Genomic DNA, 21,963 nt, shown 5'->3' on the forward strand with positions numbered 1-21,963 from the left:
CACTACTTTGTATTAGTAATGACAACAGCAAAGGATAAATGCCACGTTAAAAGAGGATAAAGACAAAGAAGGAGCTTGTTGACTACGGCGCGGGCTGCAATGGCGGAAGCACGCACATTTTCGAGACTTACTGATGCAGATCCCAAATACCCATCAGCAGGGACCAATAGGTAAGAACAGTTGGTTTGCATAATAATGCAAAACAAAACACCAGATGTCTCCTAATAGGTGCCATTTTGGAGTTCTTAGAGCATAATAATTCCCTTTTGTTGAAGCACAGTACGTCTGACAACGGTGGCCGTAATGCGGCGACAATCCATCATGCGGCTTTGTAATAAAACATTTTGACAGATTTCTGAGCGCCGTGTGTAATGCTCTATATTCTCAAACATCAAAGTTTTGGGCTTGCTTGCTGGTGTCATATTGCAGTCCCCACATATTTCTTATGTGTGACTGCAATCAACTTGTCACATGTATTACACCATGTACCAAATAAAATTGCATCGAGGGCGGTAAGCACAACCAGAATTATTCCGTACATTAGGCGCACCAGGTTATAAGGCGCACTGACGATTTTTGACAAAATCAAAAGAGTTTAAGTGCGCCTTTTAGTTAGAAAAATAGGGTAATTGATTCACTGTTGTTTGAAAAGCTATTTGTTTTTTCACGAGGCCAGCGCTGCGTGGAGAAGCACTGTTTTACAAGTCTGCATAGATGTTAGAAATCTTCTTCAGACATCAAACTAGTAAAGACTGAAATAACAGCCCTTCTGCTAGTTGCAGCTAAGTAGTGCGCTCAATTCGAAATCCATCAACAATCAAATAGACAAAATCAAGTACCGGTACATGATTATTGATCAGTTTCCCAACTAATCAATATTAGGACCATTCCTTATTAAATGCATGGATCAATCAAAATAATGACCCAATTTAGAGATAGGACATGTAAACTATTTTCAGTTATTTGGGGTCACAATAATAATTTATAATTCAGGGGTAATTGATCATTTAAAAAAATGGTTTCATGAATTAATTTCAATTAGTTATATAAAAGGGCACATGAGAAAGGGGTTGAGTTCCAGCCATTAAGTGAACTTTGATTTTAAATGTCTGGTAATATCCAAGAATAATACATTTATTTGTATAAATTAATTCCAATGTGAACAAAAAAATCTCATACAAATTGTATTTTCTGTACGCCCCACAGGAACAGAAAAGGCATTATTCGACAAGTTAGAGTAACGCTGTCTTGTTCGGGTGCCAACAATTTGTCCTTTTAAGGATTGCTTAACCATGATTTCAGCAGGGGTGAGTAGGTTAATGGTCTGTTTAAATTATGTAGTAACATGAACACAATGACAATTACAGAAGCTCCTTTATCAATCATTTATCTACCTCAAGCCGTGTAGATAAGTCTAGTTCAGCTCTCTTGGCCTCTGGCTCCCCTGCTAATGGGCTGCGGAGAGTCTGGAGGAATAGTGCTGCCTTCCTCTTCCTCTCAGCCTGTAGCTGTTTCTCCTTGGACTCTTTGGATGCCTGCGCCAGCTTTTCTCTGGCTGCAGCTGCCAGACGATCCTCCAGTCTCTGTTTGGCTAAGATGAAAGAGGGAACATTTTAACAATTTTGTTTTCTTACCATTGCTGAAATATATTTCCACTCGATTAAGGGCATAAATAAACAATATGAAGCGTAAGAGTCAGAAATGCTCTTCTTTTCACGCTACCTTGTCAGATAAAAGATGGTTAATGGTCCGTGGAAATGTAAGCCAAAAAATCTACATGGAATCGATGGTGGAATTTATTTTCCGCATGTTGTCAGATCAAACAAAAGTTGATGGTTGCAGTTTGCCATTTTCTGCACTTAATGATAAGCCAAACTACGCCTGTGGTGGCGGACAAATCTGAAGAAATCAGAGATGACATATAAATCCGAGTTAGGGCCATATTAGAATAGACGAGGAGAAATCTGCACGACAATGGAGGAGGAATACATTAGTAGCTCTGAGAGATGATGATGATGAAGAAAGATGGAGCAACAAAAACGGGTGAAAGAACATGTGAACAGGCTTAGAAAACACCAAAACAACATAAGAGAAGGATACAATTAGGCAAGAGAAAATAAGTACCGTGGTACCTAGATTTTTGTATGCCGCACTTTATGGACAATTTCATTTTCGACACATAATCACCAATATTTCCCCAGGTTTTTGTACCCCATCAAGGTTATGGTATGGCTTAACTTTGTGCCTAATAAACTATGTGGTGTACCCAGGCAGGTATCATTCCGTGGAATTGGGGGCCCAGACAAAGTATCCTGTATGTTGGTGACTCAAGTCTCTGTGCCTTTTTTAAAGTGCGCACAACTGCAATAACCCACTATGGGGCCAAATATGTCATGATCTGTTAGGGATGGAGGTGGAGGTGATGCACGGGATATAAGTTAAACTATATTTTATTCTCTATTGAATATGTTGTGTTAATATTTTGGGTGTCTAGATTGTATTAATTGAATTTACATTATTTTGTATGGTAATAATGGCTTTGGTTTTCTTCTGACCTTTTGGAACAGATTACGAACAAAAACCAAGGTGCCACTATGTACAAAATCTACACATCAATTGAATACGCCCCACTGGTAGGGCTGTGAATCTTTGGGTGTCCCACGATTCGATTCAAAATCGATTCTTGGGGTCACGATTCGATTCAAAATCGATTTTTTTTTTCAATTCAACACGATTCTCGATTCAAAAACGATTTTTTTTTTTTTAAACGAAAACAATACACAACAATACCATAATAATGCAATACAATTTCAAAACCAAACCCGACCCAGCAACATTCAGAACAGCAATAAACAGAGCAATCGAGAGCAATTGAGGACACACAAACATGACACGGAACAATCTAAAAGTAGTGAGACAAAAATGAATATTATCGACAACAGTATCAATATTAGTAACACATTGTGTCCAATATTTTCCACAATGATATAATAAGTCATATTTTAGGTTCATTTAATAGTTAAAACAAATTTAAATAATGGATCCCATATTCCAATATATGACTCATTATTATCTCAACTAAATGCAGTTTTTTCTACTGATATCATCTCCATAGCTTGTGTGTACCAGTCAGTATGAGTTGGACTATCAACATCTATCCATTTTTTTAATATTTCCCTTTATGTTATTATACATATTGAAAGAAATGCATTTTTACTCTTTGATGACACGTTACTAAATTGATGGAGATCCCCAAGAATACAAGTTTGCAGTGTCATTGGGATATTTATTTTAAGGACTGTGATTGCTTCTTTTGTTGCAATCTTCCAGTTCATGGCTATTTAAGGACATACTTTCAGAGGATATGCATTTATTTACAACATGTTTTAAAGAGATACAATTTAAAAAATTATTTCTGGGTGCATTATATTGGTCAACTAAATCATTGAACGGTTTAAAAGAGTTTTTATTAATAATATGATGAGGTTTAGTAATACCTCTGTCTTTCCATGTTGTCCATTTAACCACATTTTTATTAATGATAATATTAGGATTGTACCAAAGGGGTTGATTTACAGATGTCATTGGCTTGATTCCTAGTATTTTCTGACACAGTTTTAGAATGTTAAAGGTGGCTTCTATTGGGCTCTGCCTCAATTCATTAGGTATTTTTTTAATATAATATAAACTCCCCACATCAATGTCCAAATTCATTAACATATTTTTTTCTATGTTGATCCAGTCCTTATCTGCAGAAGAATGAAAAAAGTGGCTTGCTTGTTCACAACCGAAGGAGATATAATAATGTAAGAAGTTTGGTAATTGTAGTCCTCCTTTATCTTGTGTATAAGACAACCTTAAGTATGAACAACTGGCCTTCTTTCCACACCATATAAAATGTGATATTGTATGTATTTTCTAAAACCATCTTTTATTAATTAGGACAGGCATCATTTTCAGTATATAATTAACTGCTGGCAGTATACTCATTTTTACTATGTTCACCCGACCCCAAAGTAATATTTGGAGACGTGACCAGCGTTCCATTTTGGATTCTATCTTATTTTTTAAATGTTTAAGATTTAGATCTCTGCTTGTATAAAGGTTTGGTGTTATGTGTAGTCCTAGATATATGATTTCTGCCTCTTTCCATTTAATTTTGGAGTTCTGAACTTGTGATTTCTTGCAGTGTTTATTAAGTGGTAATATTTCACATTTGTCCCAATTGAGCGCCCCCCCGCGACCCTGAAGGGAATAAGCGGTAGAAGATTGATGGATGGATGGATGGACTTTATACCCTGATAAACAGCCATATTCAGTGATGACATTATTGATATAGTGAAGAGAGGAGTTAACATGTGACAGGTAGAGAATTATGTCGTCACAATACATCGATAGCTTATTATACTGAGAGCCAATTTTTATACCATGAATATTATTTTCACTTCTTATTTTTGCAGCTAAGGGTTCAATAACCAAATTAAATAATAATCCAAATGCAGGACATCCCTGTTTTACTCCTCTTTTTAATGGAAAAAGGTTCTGAAATATGATTATTGGTTTTGACTGATGCCATGGGCCTTGTATAAAGCATCTTAATCCATTGTATAAAATTATCTCCAAATCCAAATTTACGTAATGTGCAAAACCTAAATGACCAGTTTATGCGGTCGAATGCCTTCTCCGCATCAACAGTATATACTGCTGTGGGATAAGGGAGACTTCTAGCATAGTAAATAACATTAAACAATTTCCTTGTATTGTCTGAAAATTGTGGACCTTCCATAAAGCCAGTTTGGTCAGTATGAATTAATTTTCCAATTACATTTGATAATCGTGTGGCTAAGATTTTTGCCAAGATTCAAAAGGATTCTCTATTCATTCAATACATAGGATTTCAGCAGGATCTACCCCAGTCTGCTGACATGCAAGCAGAGTAGTAGATTTTTGTAAAAAGCTTTTATAATTGTAAAGGACAATGTTTTATCAACTGATTGCAATAATGTAAATTTGTTTTAACTATTAAATGAACCAAAAATATGACTTATTTTATCTTTGTGAAAATATTGGACACAGTGTGTTGTCAAGCTTATGAGATGCGATGCAAGTGTAAGCCACTGTGACACTATTGTTCTTTTTTAAAATTTTTTTATAAATGTCTAATGATAATGTCAATGAGGGATTTTTAAATCACTGCTATGTTGAAATTGTAACTAATATTGATACTGTTGTTGATAATATTCATTTTTGTTTCACTACTTTTGGTTTGTTCTGTGTCGTGTTTGTGTCTCCTCTCAATTGCTCTGTTTATTGCAGTTCTGAGTGTTGCTGGGTCGGGTTTGGATTGCATTGTTATGGTATTGCTGTGTATTGTTTTGTTAAATTGATTAATTAAAAAAAAATAAAATAAAAAATAAAAAATCGATTTTTAAAGAATGAGAATCGATTCTGAATCGCACAACGTGAGAATCGCGATTCGAATTCGAATCAATTTTTCCCCACACCCCTACCCACTGGTGTTTCACATGTTGAAACACACAGTCTAAAGAATTGGCGCACTTATCACAGAAAGCCACTTTAGGTGTATGTGGCTGTTTTCCAGCCCATCGATACAGATTAGCATTCAGTTGTCTGCCACTGATTCTCCTGCTATCTGATCAAGTTTGGCCCGCTGACCGACAGCCACTTTGCCACACAGCCAAGCAAATTCAATCAGTTATTTATTAAGCTTTTCAAGCCTCTTTCTCTGGCGGTCGGTCAGCTCTGAAAAGAGACCATTACACTCTGAAACTTGCCCATTGGACCTTAAGTGGACCTGTCAGCTCCCTTGATGCTGAAAAGTAGCACATTTGTCTGAACTGTCTGTCTGTTTGTCTTTCAAGGCTCTAGTTAGGAACTGTCGTTATGATCCAGGACAAGTTATTTCTCTCTTGCTCTTTCCCTCTTTATCTAATAAATTCTACAAAAAATCTGCTGAAATAAACATGCAGTTTTTGTTTGGTACTTAAATCATTCTCTTCTGGTAAGCCATCATTATAGTCACTAATGATATAAACCAGGGGTCACCAACCTTTTTGAAACCAAGGGCTACTTCTTGGGTACTGATTAATGCGAAGGGCTACCAGTTAGATACACACTTAAATAAATTGCCAGAAGTAGCCAATTTGCTCAATTTACCTTTAACTCTGTTATTATTAATAATTAATGATATTTATCTTTGTGGAAACACTGATCATCTTAATGATTTCTCACAATAAATATATATAGAAACAGATAAATATCAATATGCAACACTTTATTTTTATATTTTCTCTAAGTGCACATTTTTCAAATGATCACTTCTAAGACAGTCTTGTGAAATCACAATATCCCATTTTAACTAGCTAGCCACTAACATTTTTTAACAAATCATGAATTACTTTGCACCATGTTTGTACAAATAATAACTCATGTAAAATACAAAAGTAAACTCTCAAATTTTTAAATCATGTCACACTTTGAACTGGACACCAAATCTGTTATCTGTTTCTTTGTCAGTTAGTGGGAAGCCTGGCATTGCATGCTGTTAACTAGTGTGTCGTACTCTGGTGTGTAACTTGACACTGCAACTCTGAGTGAGTCTTGCAGATGTGCATCAGTGAGGCGTGTTCTGTGTTTGTTCTTGATGAAGTTCATGTCAGAAAAGGCTGATTCACAAAGATAAGATTTTTCCTCATTGTTTGCGGAACCTTCTTAATCTTTTGGACATATTTTCACAGCAATCTGGCCTTAAGCTTAATTATGATAAGTGTAAAATGTTAAGGATCGGAAATCTAAAGGGAACATCCTTTCGAATGGAATGCAAAGTGCCTGTTTTGTGGACAGATGGACCAGTTAACATACTTGGTGTTGTTGTCCCAGAAAATCTGGAAGATCTAGGCTCAGTAAATTATGATAATCGACTAAGAAAGCTGGACAAAATTATGCAATTATGGAAAGGGAAATCCCTAACCTTGTATGGTAAAATGTCTATTGCCAACTCGTTAATTATTCCTCAATTTATTTATTAGTTTTTGTCATTACCAGCTCCATCACAAAACTTTTTTAAGATTTATGAGCGGAGGGTCTTCGATTTTGTCTGCAACGGCAAACCAGAAAAGATTAAAAGAAAGGTTTTGTACAAAGAGTATGAATATGGGGGCCTGAAACTTCTCAACCTTGAAGCTATGTGTCTGTCTTTAAAAGCATCAATTGTTCCAAAGATGTATTTAAACATTGAGTGGTACACAAATGTCCTGTTGGACAAAAAACATGTACTGTATCAAAAGAAATTGTATCCTTCTTTACAAGTGATCCCCTCCCAGAGAGTCTGCTGGGAAACATGGCGGGGTTCATAAAGGAAACAATCCACTCATAGTGGTGTTTTCAATTTTATGTGCCAGAAAAAAGAGACGATATTTTGCAGCAGTTAATATGGATGAACTCTAATATTGTAATAGATGGAAAGCCTTTCTTTTGGAAACATATGTTTGAAAGATGAATCATTTTTGTCAATGATATTATCAATGAGAATGGTAAAATTATGAAGTATGATGAATTTAGAGCTATGTATGGTGATGCTTGCTCAAGCTTTTCATTTTATCAACTAACTGGAGTAATTGGGAAAAGATGGAAACAAATAATTAATTATGGAACTACTAAATTATTAGTTTGTAAACCTCTAATAAGAAATTCTAGTTGGCAAAAAGGAACTAAAATAAATAGAAAAATATATAATTTTTATTTAATAAAGAAATCTTTGAAGGCTGCCTCATACAACACAAATGGAAAATGGGAGGACTTTTTTGACTGCCCGTTGCCATGGGATGCCATATTCAAACTAATCTATAAAACCACTATCGATGTGCAAAATCGTTATTTTCAAATTAAAATTATTTATAACTTCTTACCCACAGGGAAAATGTTAAAATTATGGAATATGACAGAGTCAGATGATTGCCGATTTTGTTGTCAGGAGCCTGAATCCACCCTGCATTTGTTTTGGTATTGTCATATTGTGTCTTTGTTTTGGGTGGAAGTTGAAAAAATGTGTTTAAGGATTGGTGTGTTTATGAAGCTTAATGTGGTTTCTGTTATTTTAGGTGAGTTCATTGACAATCATGATTTAGTCAATTTAATTATAGTACTCGGTAAAATGTTTATTTTTAAGGCCAAAAACAGATATTCACTTAGTATTACTTTCTTTAAAACATTGATTCAGTATTTTCTAATTTTAGAAAGTTACATGGTTGAAAACGATAATGATGCCAAAAAACATTAAAAAAAAGATGAGAAGTCCTCAAAGGCTTATTTTGAAAGTATAATTATGTTTATAGATTATATGATATATGTTGTTGTGTTCCCTAATTTGAGTGACCTGGACATAATCTGGACTGTACATAAATGCTTATTTTGAAAATGTAATTTTGTTTATAAATTATATGCAATCTGTTGTGTTCCCTAATTTTTTTCTGTGTACATGAATGAAGGTGTGTGTTGCTGAGTCCGACTTGGACATTATCTGGACTGGGCCTGGTTTAAAAAACCCTTTAAACAAATCTAATTTCATTGACAACCTGGTCTGTTGAAGATAAGGCCCTTTTTAAAAAAAAAAAAATAAAATAAGATAAATAAATAAAAAACATTTTCTTGGAAAAAAAAGAAAGTAAAACAATATAAAAATAATTACATAAAAAATAGTAATTAATGAAAATGTTAGTGGACCAGCAGCCTATACAATCATGTGTGCTTCAGGGACTGTGCCCCTTGCAGATGTGTTGATGTGTTGTCTATGTTGTGGGAACCAGAATATTGGTAGCAGAAAGAAATAACCCCTTTTGTGTGAGTGGGTGTGGATGAGTGTGCATGGGGGAGGTTGTTTGGGTTGACGCACTGATTGAAAGTGTATCTTGTGTTTTTTCTATGTAGATTTAATTTTTTTTTAATTTTTTTTTTTTAGAACAGGCCCGCGGGCGACTCATCTGGTCCTTACGGGCGACCTGGTGCCCGCGGGCACCGCGTTGGTGACCCCTGATATAAACTATTGCTAATCCTGGCAGAGGAAAACATTTAGTAATCTAAGTGACCCCAAAAGGGACGAGCGGTAGAAAATGGATGGATGGATGGAAGTTAACCATGGTCAACGGTGCTATCTGAACATGCATAACTGTTGTCAGTCATTAGAACCAATTTGAAAGTATACAAGCGTATTTGACACTTAAAAGAAATAGCTACATCAGCAAGATAGACAAATTTTAAACAAAAACAATGCTACGCTCCGACATTAATGGTAAACATAAAAAAAAAAACAGTGCTTTAGACCACAGGTCATAAATTCAATTTACTGCAGATGCTGGAGGTAGAGTCTGGGTAAGGTTGGGTCGCACAAAGTATTCACTTCAGAATCAGGTTTTGAACATGTGACTACATTTGTTAAATACTTCTACCAGCAGCTATTGTGACCCTGAGCTATGGTAGGCCTTAAGTCATCAACAATGTACAGTATAATTAGATGTAAAAAGTGTACATTTTGACACTGTTATAAATTCCACAGGAAATGATCAGAGAGACTTTAGCTTGCTTATTTTTGTGTTGCCCTGTGTATGTTTGTAGTGCTATAATTTTTGTGTTTGCACCGTTATTGTTCTTTCTATTGGGATTGAAGATTACCATAATATATTTAACTATTGGCTGTTCAGGGTGCGCAGGCGGCAGGCCACAATTATGCTAAACTATTAAAGGGGAACTCTACTTTTTTTTTTTTCCCCTATAATTCACAATCCTTACGAGAGACAGCAAAACACATCTTTTTTTTTAATGTATTCTAACTCTGCTTACAATGTAGCCAATGTGTTTATTGCGTTTGTTTCGACCATAAAACCCAATAAATAAAGATCCAAAAATCGCCAACAATACAATACTCCTTTCGTGACCTGAATATTAACCAAGTATAAGCAATATTGTTATTATAAGCGCTAACGTTAAGGAGCAAAATTTAGGGGCAAATCGATCAGAGATAGGGACATTTCTAATGCTGCTGTATTGACATAAACAGCTGGTGAGCTGCTTTCTGGCCTCTGGGCTTGTGAAAGGTAATTCTAGATTATAACTCATGCCTCTTACTGTCATAGTAAAATGATGTGGACATAAACTGAGAAGTTGGTACACTTTGACAGACAATTTAGACCCAGAAAAGGCAAGAAAGACCAACGAAAGACGCTGGTTTGCACCATTTTTTTTAAATCTTCGCAAGTATTAATAATATATCAACATCCTAAAAGTCGGCATCCCAGTGAAAGCAGACATTGTACAGCAGGTGATGTTTGAATATGTTTGTTGTCTCTCATGATGTCTGCATGAATTGTAATCAGTGATGTTGTTGAAGGAAACAATTATCGTTGTGATGTCGCTGTGAAATTAATGTGCCGCCCCATGCTTAAAATGATCAAAATACGTAAATATTACATGTTAATATGAATGTGCCTGTTACTCCATTACATATATACTTACAGAAAGTATATAAAACGCTGGAGGTTTTTGGATGTGTTTTTGAGCGCTTTATAAGCGGAATAGAGTGACTCCAATAGGCTCCATTGTAAGCTGACTTTTGCTCAAATGTATTTACTATTTAGAGTGCATAAAAATTATTTTAAAAAACATGTGTGCTTGTCTTGCATAAGGATTGTGAATTATAGGCAAAAAAAAAAAAAAAAAAAAGCAGTTCCACTTTGAGTAAAAGGCCACAAAATATGGACCAGTAAATGGCCCACCGGCTGTTAATTTGAAATTCCTGCTTTATCAAAATTGAAAAAAATAACCACTGAGTCAGTTAATACAAAATAGACAAAAAGTTTTTTTCAGATATAATTCAAATTAATCATCCCAAAGTTGGTGGACTTATGATCTTTAAAAGTTGTTTATGCGCTCTCTGAAACAATCAGTGTGTGCAGGTGTGTCTAATGATGTGACCGGTTGAATTTACACTATGTTTATATTGTTTGTTTATTTCCGATCATGTCTGGAAAAAAAAGTGTTGACAATTTAAATATATACAGTATATTTCAGACCTGGGCATTGTACGGCCCGCGGGCCGCATCCGGCCCTTTGCGCATCCCTGTCCGGCCCGCGTGAGGCCAATCATAAATTACAAAATAAATTTAAAAAAGTATCTATGTCGAGTGTGCAATACAACAGTGCTGCTTTTGTTTTGAAAAGCGTTATTTGTATTACTTCCGTGTGGACGTATGCGCGTGTGCGATTGTGAGTGAATTGAACGGCGCAATTACAAATTACAAAATAAAGTTTAAAAAACATCTATGTCGTGCGCGCAATACAACTGTGCTGCTTTTATTTTGAAATGTGTTATTTATGCCGTATGTCCGGAGGGAACCTGTGAGGGAAGGTGCATAGAGACAAGTGATGAGACGCTAAAAAAAAGAAAAGTTGATGAGGATTGGCGTGTTTCCAACAAGAGATGGACTGCCAAGTATTTCTTTACATAAATTAATGGTAAAGCCGTGTGCTTAATGTGTGGTACACAGGTTGCTGTGTTTAAATATCATTTTAATCGCCACTACACGAAGAAACACGAGGGAAAATACCGGGATGTGTCTGATGAAGCGCGCGCAAGGGAGGCTGATGCGTTGATGGTAAAACTGCAAAGCCAACAAGGACTTTTTGCCATATTTCACACCCCCAGAGATGCAGCCGTCAGGACAAGTTTCGTCATTTCTCACAAAAGCGCCAGAAAAAGTAAGGCGTTTTCTGACGGAGAGTTTATTAAGGAGTGCTTATTGGACTTTGTTGCGCTGATAATGCCCGGAGACAGGACTGTTTTTCGCTAACTTTGGATGAGAGCTCGGATGCAGTCAATTAAAGAGACAACCACAGGTAATGACTTGTTCACAGAGGTAAATGCGTGTTGGGACACGCTGGCAGGTGTGACAATCCAATCCACTTTATTTATATAGCACATTTAAACAACAACATGTTTCCAAAGTGCTGCACAACAATATTACAAACAATATTCAAATATTATCCTTAGCTCCACCAATGACTGAATAAAAAGAAAAAAACAATTACATATAAAACCAATATAAAAAACAATATAGAATAGATATGATTAAAAACTATTTTTAACAACAGATGGTTGTCCAAATCTGATGGGGAAAAATGTTGGATAATGCAGGATAAAGTGACCTTAAAAAGCAATCTGCTTTTGTATAAAGTTAAGTTAGGTTAAATGAAATTATTATTATTATTATTATTATTAATTATTATCATCATTATTATTTATCTTATGGTATATCAAAAATAATATTGAGCAAAATTTAATTGAAATATTGTCGTGTGGCCCTCCAGCAGTGCTCGGGTTGCTTATGCGGCCCCCGGTGAAAATTAATTGCCCACCCCTGGTATATTTGAACAGAGTACATTTAAAAAATAAAAAAAATCATGATAAAAGTATAGAGGGTGGGTCTCGATTTCATTTGCAATCTGGAAACGCCTCCAGGCCACAATCCAACATCTTACAGACAGAATCGAAAACGGGTTATGAAAGTGACTGAAGAGCAACATTTACACCAAAGCATATCCACATATACATATTATCTAGAGACTAGACCACAAAAAATATTTTAAATAAAGATTAAAATCATCATAGGGTCCCCTTTTATTGTTGACTCAGACCACATGACCTGTGTTCTTTCCTTCAGAGTTCAAACTTCTATTCCGAAGGTTTGATTATTCAATGCCTTAGTTTACAAATCACTGGGAAAAGTTAACAATACAATTTGCTTGGTTAAATGCAACTGTTTTGTTTGACCAGGTGTTATGTCAGCTGCTTTGTGATCATTTTAAAGGCCTACTGAAATGACATTTTTTCATTTAAACGGTGATAGCAGATCAATTCTATGTGTCATACTTAAACATTTCGCGATATTGCCATATTTTTGCTGAAAGGATTTAGTATAGAACAACGACGATAAAGTTCGCAACTCTTGGTCTCTGATAAAAAAAAGCCTTGCCCCTACCGGAAGTAGTAGCGTGACGACACCGGGGGAAGGACTGCTCATATTTTCCTATTGTTTACACCAGCAGCGAGACAGATTCGGACAGAGAAAGCGACGATTACCCCATTAATTTGAGCGAGGATGAAAGATTCTGAGGAACGTGAAAGTGAAGCACTAGCGTGCAGTGCAGAACGTATCTTTTTTCGCTCTGACCGTAACTTAGGTACAAGGGTTCATTGGATTCCACACTCTCTCCTTTTTCTATTGTGGATCACGGATTTGTATTTTAAACCACCTCGGATACTATATCCTCTTGAAAATGAGAGTCGAGAACGCGAAATGGACATTCACAGTGACTTTTATCTCCACGACAATACATAGATGAAGCTCTTTAGCTACTGAGCTAACGTGATAGCATCGGGCTTTACTGCATATAGAAACAAAACAAATAAGTCCCTGACTGGAAGGATAGACAAAAATCAACAATACTACCAAACTCTGGACATGTAAATAAACGGTTAATGCTTTCCAGCATGGCGAAGCTTAATAATGCTGTTGCTAACGACGCCATTGAAGCTAACTTAGCTACGGAACCTCGACAGAGCTATGCTAAAAACATTAGCTCTGCACCTACGCCAGCTCTCATCAGCTCATAACGACCCGTGCTCACCTGCGTTCCAGCGATCGACGGTACGACGAAGGACTTCACCCGATCACCGATGCGGTTGGCGGCCCGGAGACGGAGGAAGTCAAGGTGAGGTCGTTCGGCTAGCGCGTCTGCTATCCTCAAAGTGCTCCTGGTTGTGTTGCTGTAGTCCACCGCTAATACACTGATCGCACCTACAGCTTTCTTCTTTGCAGTCTCCAATAAAGTATTTCTGATTCTGATTGTTCATTAAACAAATTGCAAAAGATTCACCAACACAGATGTCCAGAATACTGTGGAATTTTGAAATGAAAACAGAGCTTTTTGTATTGTATTCAATGGGCTCCGAATACTTCCGCTTCCACTGTTGACGTCACGCGCAAACGTCATCATATCGAAACGTTTTCAGCCGGAAGTTTGCTGGGAAATTTAAAATTGCACTTATAAGTTAACCCGGCCGTATTGGCATGTGTTGCAATGTTAAGATTTCATCATTGATATATAAACTATCAGACTGCGTGGTCGGTAGCAGTGGGTTTCAGTAGGCCTTTAAGATAGACTCAAGAGGGATGAAGATCTCAAAAAATGTTTTGAAGCTGGGACAGTCAGTGAACCTGTATGACAAGGTAATTTTCTTCTGATAAAACAGCAAAAGGCTGCAGGAAAGGGGAAAAAAAGCTTTGCATCACAGGGGATGAAAAACCTTAATTCTTCAGTAGTTAAACACGTAAAAGAAGAATATGAGAATTCCAAGAGTTTTCTTAAGTTCATGTGAAATCCAGGAGGAGCATTTCGTGGATAAGAAAAATCAAGTCTTTGACCATCAAACGGATCAGAGGCTTGATTCAAAACATTATTTACAGAAGCTGACTGTACTGCTGCAGGCCTGCAGTTATAGTGCCTGAATGTGTACGCCAATGTAAAAACAAGAAACAACTGGCCAGCACTTTCTCAAATCATCTACCTTGCAATCTTTCGATGGATTACAAATCACTATAAGGGCTTTAGGTCAGGGGTCTCAAACTCAATTTACCTACAAGCCACACAAAGCATTCACTTCAGAATCCCGTTTTAACCACGTGACTAAAGTTGTTAATTATCTCTACCGGCAGCTAGAGGAAATCATTATAAATGTAAAATTAAATGTAAAAAAAATATATATATTGAAACCGTTTAGTTCTCCATGAGATGGACAGAGACACTTTCGCCTTCTTACAGGAAGATGTTCTTGGCGTTGCCTAATGTGTGTTTTTTCATTGTAATTTTTGTGTTTTTACCGTTATGGTAATTAGAGTGTAGTGGTATTCAAGTTTGCCTAAATATATTTAACTATTACAAGGTGTGCAAACAGTAACTTTTTACTATGAAGGGCCACAAGATATTGGCCTGTGGGCCGCAAAAGGCCCGCATTCCGTGAGTTTGAGATCACCGCTTTTGGCCAATTGAGTAGAAAAACTTTGTAGAAATACAAATAAGGTGATATCAGTGTTAAATAAGGTACTCTATTTGCCAACACATTCACAAAAATTAACAGGAAAGATTTTTAAATTTGATTTTTATCAGAAGAATAAACAATTTAGTTTCCACTCAGCAGCTTGTTGCTTATTTTTCCTCCTTTTCTCATTTGTCAAACCTAATGGTTTAATTCATTATTATGTTTGTACTCTTCTCATTCTATTTTGTTTTATCCCCATGGACATTTTTTACAGCAGAAAGGTAGACATCTAAGTAAAAATTTAAGTTTCCCTTTGAGACAACAATGGAGATAAAAATAGATAAACAAATGCAGGGATGTTTTTTGTTACCTTGTTTGGCCTCCTGCAATTCCAAAGTGAGACACCGTCTCTTCTCCTCTACCACAGTAACAGGAGGTAGCTCCTTGACGACTACTTCAGCAGCAGCAACCGCAGCAGCAACCGCAGCTTGCAGCCCCTCGCCTTCCAGCAACTATAAACACATTAATTCGTTGGGAAAAAGTATTTCAAATCACATGATGTCAAGAGTCCCGTTTCAATCTAAAGCGGAAAAAAACAAACCTTGTCCTCGTCTGAGTCGTCATCCAGCTTAACTCTGTTTTTCTCTAGGGGCAATAGGTCATTCTCCTTTGCCTTGATGGCAAAACAGATTGGGGCAAAAGAGGCTGCAAACAGCACAGAAACAGACAAGATTCAGAACATCATTCTCAAAAATAAAGCATTCAAAAGCTGTTATTAAAAATTAAAGAAAGCAGGACAACAGAGAAACAAGGAAAGAGAAGCTTCAAGTGAAGTGACTTCAAGGTTTTTTTTGGCAGTTTGGATTTATGGCCTTCTGAAGTGAAGCCATAAATGAACTTTTAATTACCGGTATGTTTAGGTTATTTTTAGATTTTTTTCCATAAGTTACTTGTTTTAACAAGGAGACAATCACTGAGAGCAGTTATAAGATACGATTTTGATATGAAGAAGTAGTTAACATTTTCACCAATTTATACTGAATTTGTAGGAAATATTTAAAATATTATTCATAATTTAATCTGGGTTGTGTTTTAATTGTAAACAGTCTATACCTTTACCCCATGGTTTGAAGGTGACATCATCATCTAAGAAATTTTGTGGCACGATAAAAACTCCACAGAATGTGTGTGGGGAAATATAGGGAAAAACAGCCTACCAATAACACATATTAGTTTAAAAAAAATTTTTTAAACTACAATAAAATTAGCATAATATATATAAGTAAATGCTGTACCCTACCATTGGTTTACACCTAAACTAGGCTACTTAACAAATCCATAACAAAACAACAGACCAGAAAAGTACATCCACATTTTGCTATATTTCCTATGACTTGGGCTCATTTTGTGGGTTTTTGCCAATCAGCGTGACCCTCAAGCCAGTCTAGTTGCATGCATATGAAGTCAGCGTGTGCAGTTTGCATTTAAAAATGGCTCACAACTGTGAATCGATTCTCGTTTTAACTTGAAAGAACTGTTTATTAGACTCAACGTGTTCACAAAACGTCATATCTTTAGTTTGGACATACTATTCATACTCTCTAGCCTGCTGTCTGTTAACAGTCTTTGTAAAAGACTGTCTTCATTTGCAAGCATGTGCAATCGGAGGGATTCTGGGCGACTCCAGACATTTTCAGTCAGAAATTGCTAGTGTGAATACCAACAGACTCCTGGATACTAGGTGAAAAAAATAAAAATAAAAAAAAAGCACAATATAGTACCTATACAGGCAGGGACGGTAAAAGGGAGATGAGAAATACCTTTGCCTATCTTGGAATCACTGCCGGATTCATCCCACTGAAGCTTGTTCATCTAAACATGGAAATGCCAAAAAAAGAATTACACACAAAATGTTGATTTTTCATTTTTGCACATAAAACAAATGTGACTAGAGGCAGATGGTACTAGGCAAGTAAGGTAAGGGAAATAAGTACGAAAATGCGAGGTTGTGTGTTGATCAAATACACACTGTACATCCGCACAAACATAACATTATTAATACACTAAAAACGGCAATAAAAAAACAACACTAAAAGCGTAACTAACACTACTACGAAAACCCCCCCACCAGTATCACTAAAGGTTGTTTTTTTTAAATAAAAATATTTAGACGTGTACATACATTAGAGCACTAACCTATCTTTTAAATAACACAAAAAAGTTTCTTGAAAACGGGTTGCTTTTAATACCTATGCCAAAAGGCCAGTTACTGAATTACTTAGCAAAATAACTCATAACATTAATTCAGCTTTCAGGAAATGAAAGGATAAAGAAGAAGTGATTACGTTTTAGATTAAGGACTATTGGGAGGTAGGGATGAATGGGGGGTCTGCATTCAATGAGTTATTTTTAAACTTCTGTTGTGAATTTCTACACCAGTGGTCACCAACCTTTTGGAGCCCAATATCCCTGGTCTCAGCCAAAAACCAAAGCAAGATCTATCCCTGCATCAACTATGTTTATATATATATATATATATATATATATATATATATATATATATATATATATATATATATATATATATATATATATATATATATATATATATATAAATAAATATATATATATACACACACACACACACACACACACACACACACACACACACACACACACACACACACACACACACACACACACACACACACATTGTAAATTGTCACAGAAGGCATCAAAACTATGAATGAACACATGTGGAGTTAACAAAAAAGGTGAAATAACTGAAAACATGTTTTATATTCTAGTTTCTTCAAAACAGCCACCCTTTGCTCTGATTACTGCTTTGCTCTTGGCATTCTCTCGATGAGCTTCAAGAGGTAGTCACCTGAAATGGTTTTCCAACAGTCTTGAAGGAGTTCGCAGAGGTGTTTAGCACTTGTTGGCCCTTTCGCTTCCACTCTGCGGTCCAGCTCACCCCAAACCATCTTGATTGGGTTCAGGTCCGGTGACTGTGGAGACTAGGTCATCTGCCGCAGCACTCCATCACTGTCCTTCTTGGTCAAACAACCCTTACACAGCCTGGAGGTGTGTTTAGGGTCATTGTCCTGTTGAAAAATAAATGATTGTCCAACTAAACGCAAACCGGATGGGATGTCACTGCAAGATGCTGTGGTAGCCATGCTGGTTCAGTGTGTCTTCAATTTTGAATAAATCCCCAACAGTGTCACCAGCAAAAAAAAAACACACGATCACACCTCCTCCTCTATGTTTCACAGTGGGAACCAGGCATGTGGAATCCATCCGTTCACCTTTTCTGTGTCTCACAAAGACACGGTGGTTGGAACCAAAGATCTCTAATTTGGACTCAATAGACCAAAAGCACAGACTTCCACTGGTCTAATGTCCATTCCTTGTGGTTCTTGGCCCAAACAAATCTCTTCTGCGTGTTGCCTCTCCTTAGCAGTGGTTTCCTAGCAGCTATTTGACCATGAAGGCCTGATTCACAAAGTGTCTTCTTAACAGTTGTTCCAGAGATGGGTCTGCTGCTAGAACTCTCTGTGGCATACATCTGGTCTCTGATCTGAGCTGCTGTTAACCTGCGATTTCTGAGGCTGGTGACTTGGATAAACTTGTCCTCAGAAGCAGGAGTGACTCTCTGTCTTCCTTTCCCTGGTCGGTCCTCATGTGTGCCAGTTTTGTTGTAGGGCTTGATGGTTTTTGCGACTCCACTTGGGGACACATTCAAAGTTTTTGCAATTTTCCAGACTGACTGACCTTAATTTCTTAAAGTAATGATAGCCACTTCTTTTTCTTTAGTTAGCTGATTGGTTCTTGCCATAATATGCATTTTAACAGTTGTCCAATAGGGCATCGGCTATGTAGTAACCTGACTTCTGCACAACACAAGTGATGGTCCCAACCCCATTGATAAAGCAAGAAATTCCACTAATCGACCCTATAAGGCACACCTGTGAAGTGAAAACCATTTCAGGTTTGAAGCTCATCGAGAGAATGCCAAGAGTGTGCAGAGCAGTAATCAGAGCAAAGGGTGGATATTTTTGAAGAAACTAGAATATAAAACAGGCAGCACGGTGCAAGAGGGGTTAGTGCGTCTGCCTCACAATACGAAGGTCCTGAGTAGTCCTGGGTTCAATCCAGGGCTCTGGATCTTTCTGTGTGGAGTTTGCATGTCCTCCCTGTGACTGCGTGGGTTCCCTTCGGGTACTCCGGCTTCCTCCCACCTCCAAAGACATGCACCTGGGGATAGGTTGATTGGCAACTCTAAAATTGGCCCTAGTGTGTGAATGTGAGTGTGAATGTTGTCTGTCTATCTGTGTTGGCCCTGCGATGAGGTGGCGACTTGTCCAGGGTGTACCCCGCCTTCCGCCCGATTGTAGCTGAGATAGGCTCCAGCGCCCCCCCGCAACCCCGAAGGAAATAAACGGTAGGAAATGGATGGATGGATGGATGGAATATAAAACATGTTTTCAGTTATTTCACCTTTTTTTGTTAAGTACATAACTCTACATGTGTTCATTCATAGTTTTGATGCCTTCAGTGACAATCTACAATGTAAATAGTCATGAAAATAAAGAAAACGCATTGAATGAGAAGGTGTGTCCAAACTTTTGGCCTGTACTGTTATACTGTTATGTAAGGGGTGGCGTGGCGAAGTTGGTAGAGTGGCCGTGCCAGCAATTGGAGGGTTGCTGGTTACTGGGGTTCAATCCCCACCTTCTACCATCCTAGTCACGTCCGTTGTGTCCTTGGGCAAGACACTTCGCCCTTGCTCCTGATGGCTGCTGGTTAGCGCCTTGCATGGCAGCTCCCGCCATCAGTGTGTGAATGTGTGTGTGAATGGGTGAATGTGGAAATACTGTCAAAGCGCTTTGAGTACCTTGAAGGTAGAAAAGCGCTATACAAGTATAACCCATTTATCATTTATTTATTTATTTACTGTATATATACATACACACAATATATATACCGTATATACCTGTATAATAGGGATGTGGGAAAAAATCGATTCAAATTCGAATCACGATTCTCACGTTGTGCGATTCAGAATCGATTTTCATTTTTAAAAAATCGATTTATTTATTTTTTTATTTTAATTTTTTAAATGTATTTATTTTTATTAAGCAATCCAACAAAACAATACACAGCAATACCATAACAATGCAATCCAATTCCAAAACCAAACCCGACCCAGCAACGCTCAGAACTGCAATAAACAGAGCAATTGAGAGGAGACACAAACACGACACAGAACAAACCAAAAGTAGTGAAACAAAAATGAATATTATATACAACAGTATCAACATTAGTTACAATTTCAACATAGCAGTGATTAAAAATCCCTCATTGACATTATCATTAGACATTTGTAAAAATAAAAATACATGAACAATAGTGTCACAATGGCTGACACTTGCATCGCATCTCATAAGCTTGACAACACACTGTGTCCAATATTTTCACAAAGATAATATATATATATATATATATATATATATATATATATATATACATACATACACACAGTATATATATATATATATATATATATATATATATATATATATATATATATATATATATATATATATATATATATATATATATATATATATATATTAGGGCTGCAACAACTACCGTAATTTCCGGACTATAAGCCGCTACTTTTTCCCCTCGTTCTGGTCCCTGCGGCTTATACGAGGGTGCGGCTTATTTACGGCCTGTTCTTCTCCGACACCGACGAAGAGGATTTCGGTGGTTTTAGTACGCAGGAGGAAGACGATGACACAATGATTAAAGAGTGACTTTTCATATACCGGTAGGCTGGTTATTTTGATAACGTACAGGCGAGCACTTTGTATTACTTTGCACCGTTGTATTATTTGTACTCTGCACGAATGCTGTTCGCCATGTCAAAGATGTGAAAGTTTGATTGAATGATTGAAAGATATATTGTTAATAAATGGGACGCTTTGCGTTCCCAAACAGTCATCTCTGTCCCGACAATCCCCTCCGTGGTAGCAGGAACCCCTATAGATACTACGGTAATTACACATCAAAACCCTGCGGCGTACAGTCGGGTGCGGCTTATAAATGGAGCAATCTGTATTTCCCCCTAAATTTAGCTGGTGCGGCTTATAGTCCGGAAATTACGGTAATCGATTTAATCGATTAAAATCGATTATCAAAATAGTTGGCGATTAATTTAGTCATCGATTCGTTGGAACTACGCTATGCGCATGCGCGGAGGCTTTTTTTTTTTTTTTTGGTTATTTTTTTGTTGTTGTTTTTTTTTTGTATAAACCTTTATTTATATGCTGCAACATTTACAAACAGCTGAGAAACAATAATCAAAATAAGTACAAAAACAGTACAAAACAGCGCCAGGGCGGCGGTGAGGCTACGTCTCATGAGGTGGCGTAAGCTAGCCAATGATGTGTCATGTGCAGCTCACGTGATGACGCCGTCTGGAAACATTCGAAAAATGGCGCAGGAAAACACTACCAATAGTTTAGCGGAGAAACATCTTGAGGTTATTGCTTCAATGGAGAAAAGTGTACGACCTGAGTCGTCAAAAGTGTGGGAACACTTCACTTTAAAGACTTCAAAGAAGACCGTTTCCTGCAAAATGGCACGGAAGTACAACATTGCTTCAGGAGCACCTGAAGAAGAAACATGTTGGAGCCATGGATGAAGGGAAGAACTCACAGTACGTAACTTTTTAAGTCCATAGTGGCAACAGGCATTTATGAGTTCATCTTTTTTGTGAGTAGCGTTAAAGTTATGCCTTTGTTGCAACGCGGGGCTGATAATGTGTCTCCGGCACATTTGAC

At 37.0% G+C, this 21,963-nt stretch overlaps 1 protein-coding gene across 1 annotated transcript in view; it reads right to left on the bottom strand.

The window, feature by feature from the left end:
* LOC133638606 (splicing factor, suppressor of white-apricot homolog) overlaps positions 1 to 21,963 on the bottom strand; it is a 136,276-nt gene that overhangs the window by 41,951 nt on the left and 72,362 nt on the right. The window contains exons 10-13 of the mRNA XM_062031394.1: positions 16,930 to 16,981; positions 15,711 to 15,814; positions 15,480 to 15,621; positions 1,395 to 1,591 (exon numbers count right to left, since the gene is read on the bottom strand). Of these exons, the coding sequence (XP_061887378.1) occupies positions 1,395 to 1,591; positions 15,480 to 15,621; positions 15,711 to 15,814; positions 16,930 to 16,981 (495 nt within the window). The remainder of the gene's footprint in view (positions 1 to 1,394; positions 1,592 to 15,479; positions 15,622 to 15,710; positions 15,815 to 16,929; positions 16,982 to 21,963) is intronic.

This window comes from Entelurus aequoreus, linkage group LG21, assembly GCF_033978785.1.
Source record: "Entelurus aequoreus isolate RoL-2023_Sb linkage group LG21, RoL_Eaeq_v1.1, whole genome shotgun sequence".
Classification (NCBI taxonomy): domain Eukaryota; kingdom Metazoa; phylum Chordata; class Actinopteri; order Syngnathiformes; family Syngnathidae; genus Entelurus; species Entelurus aequoreus.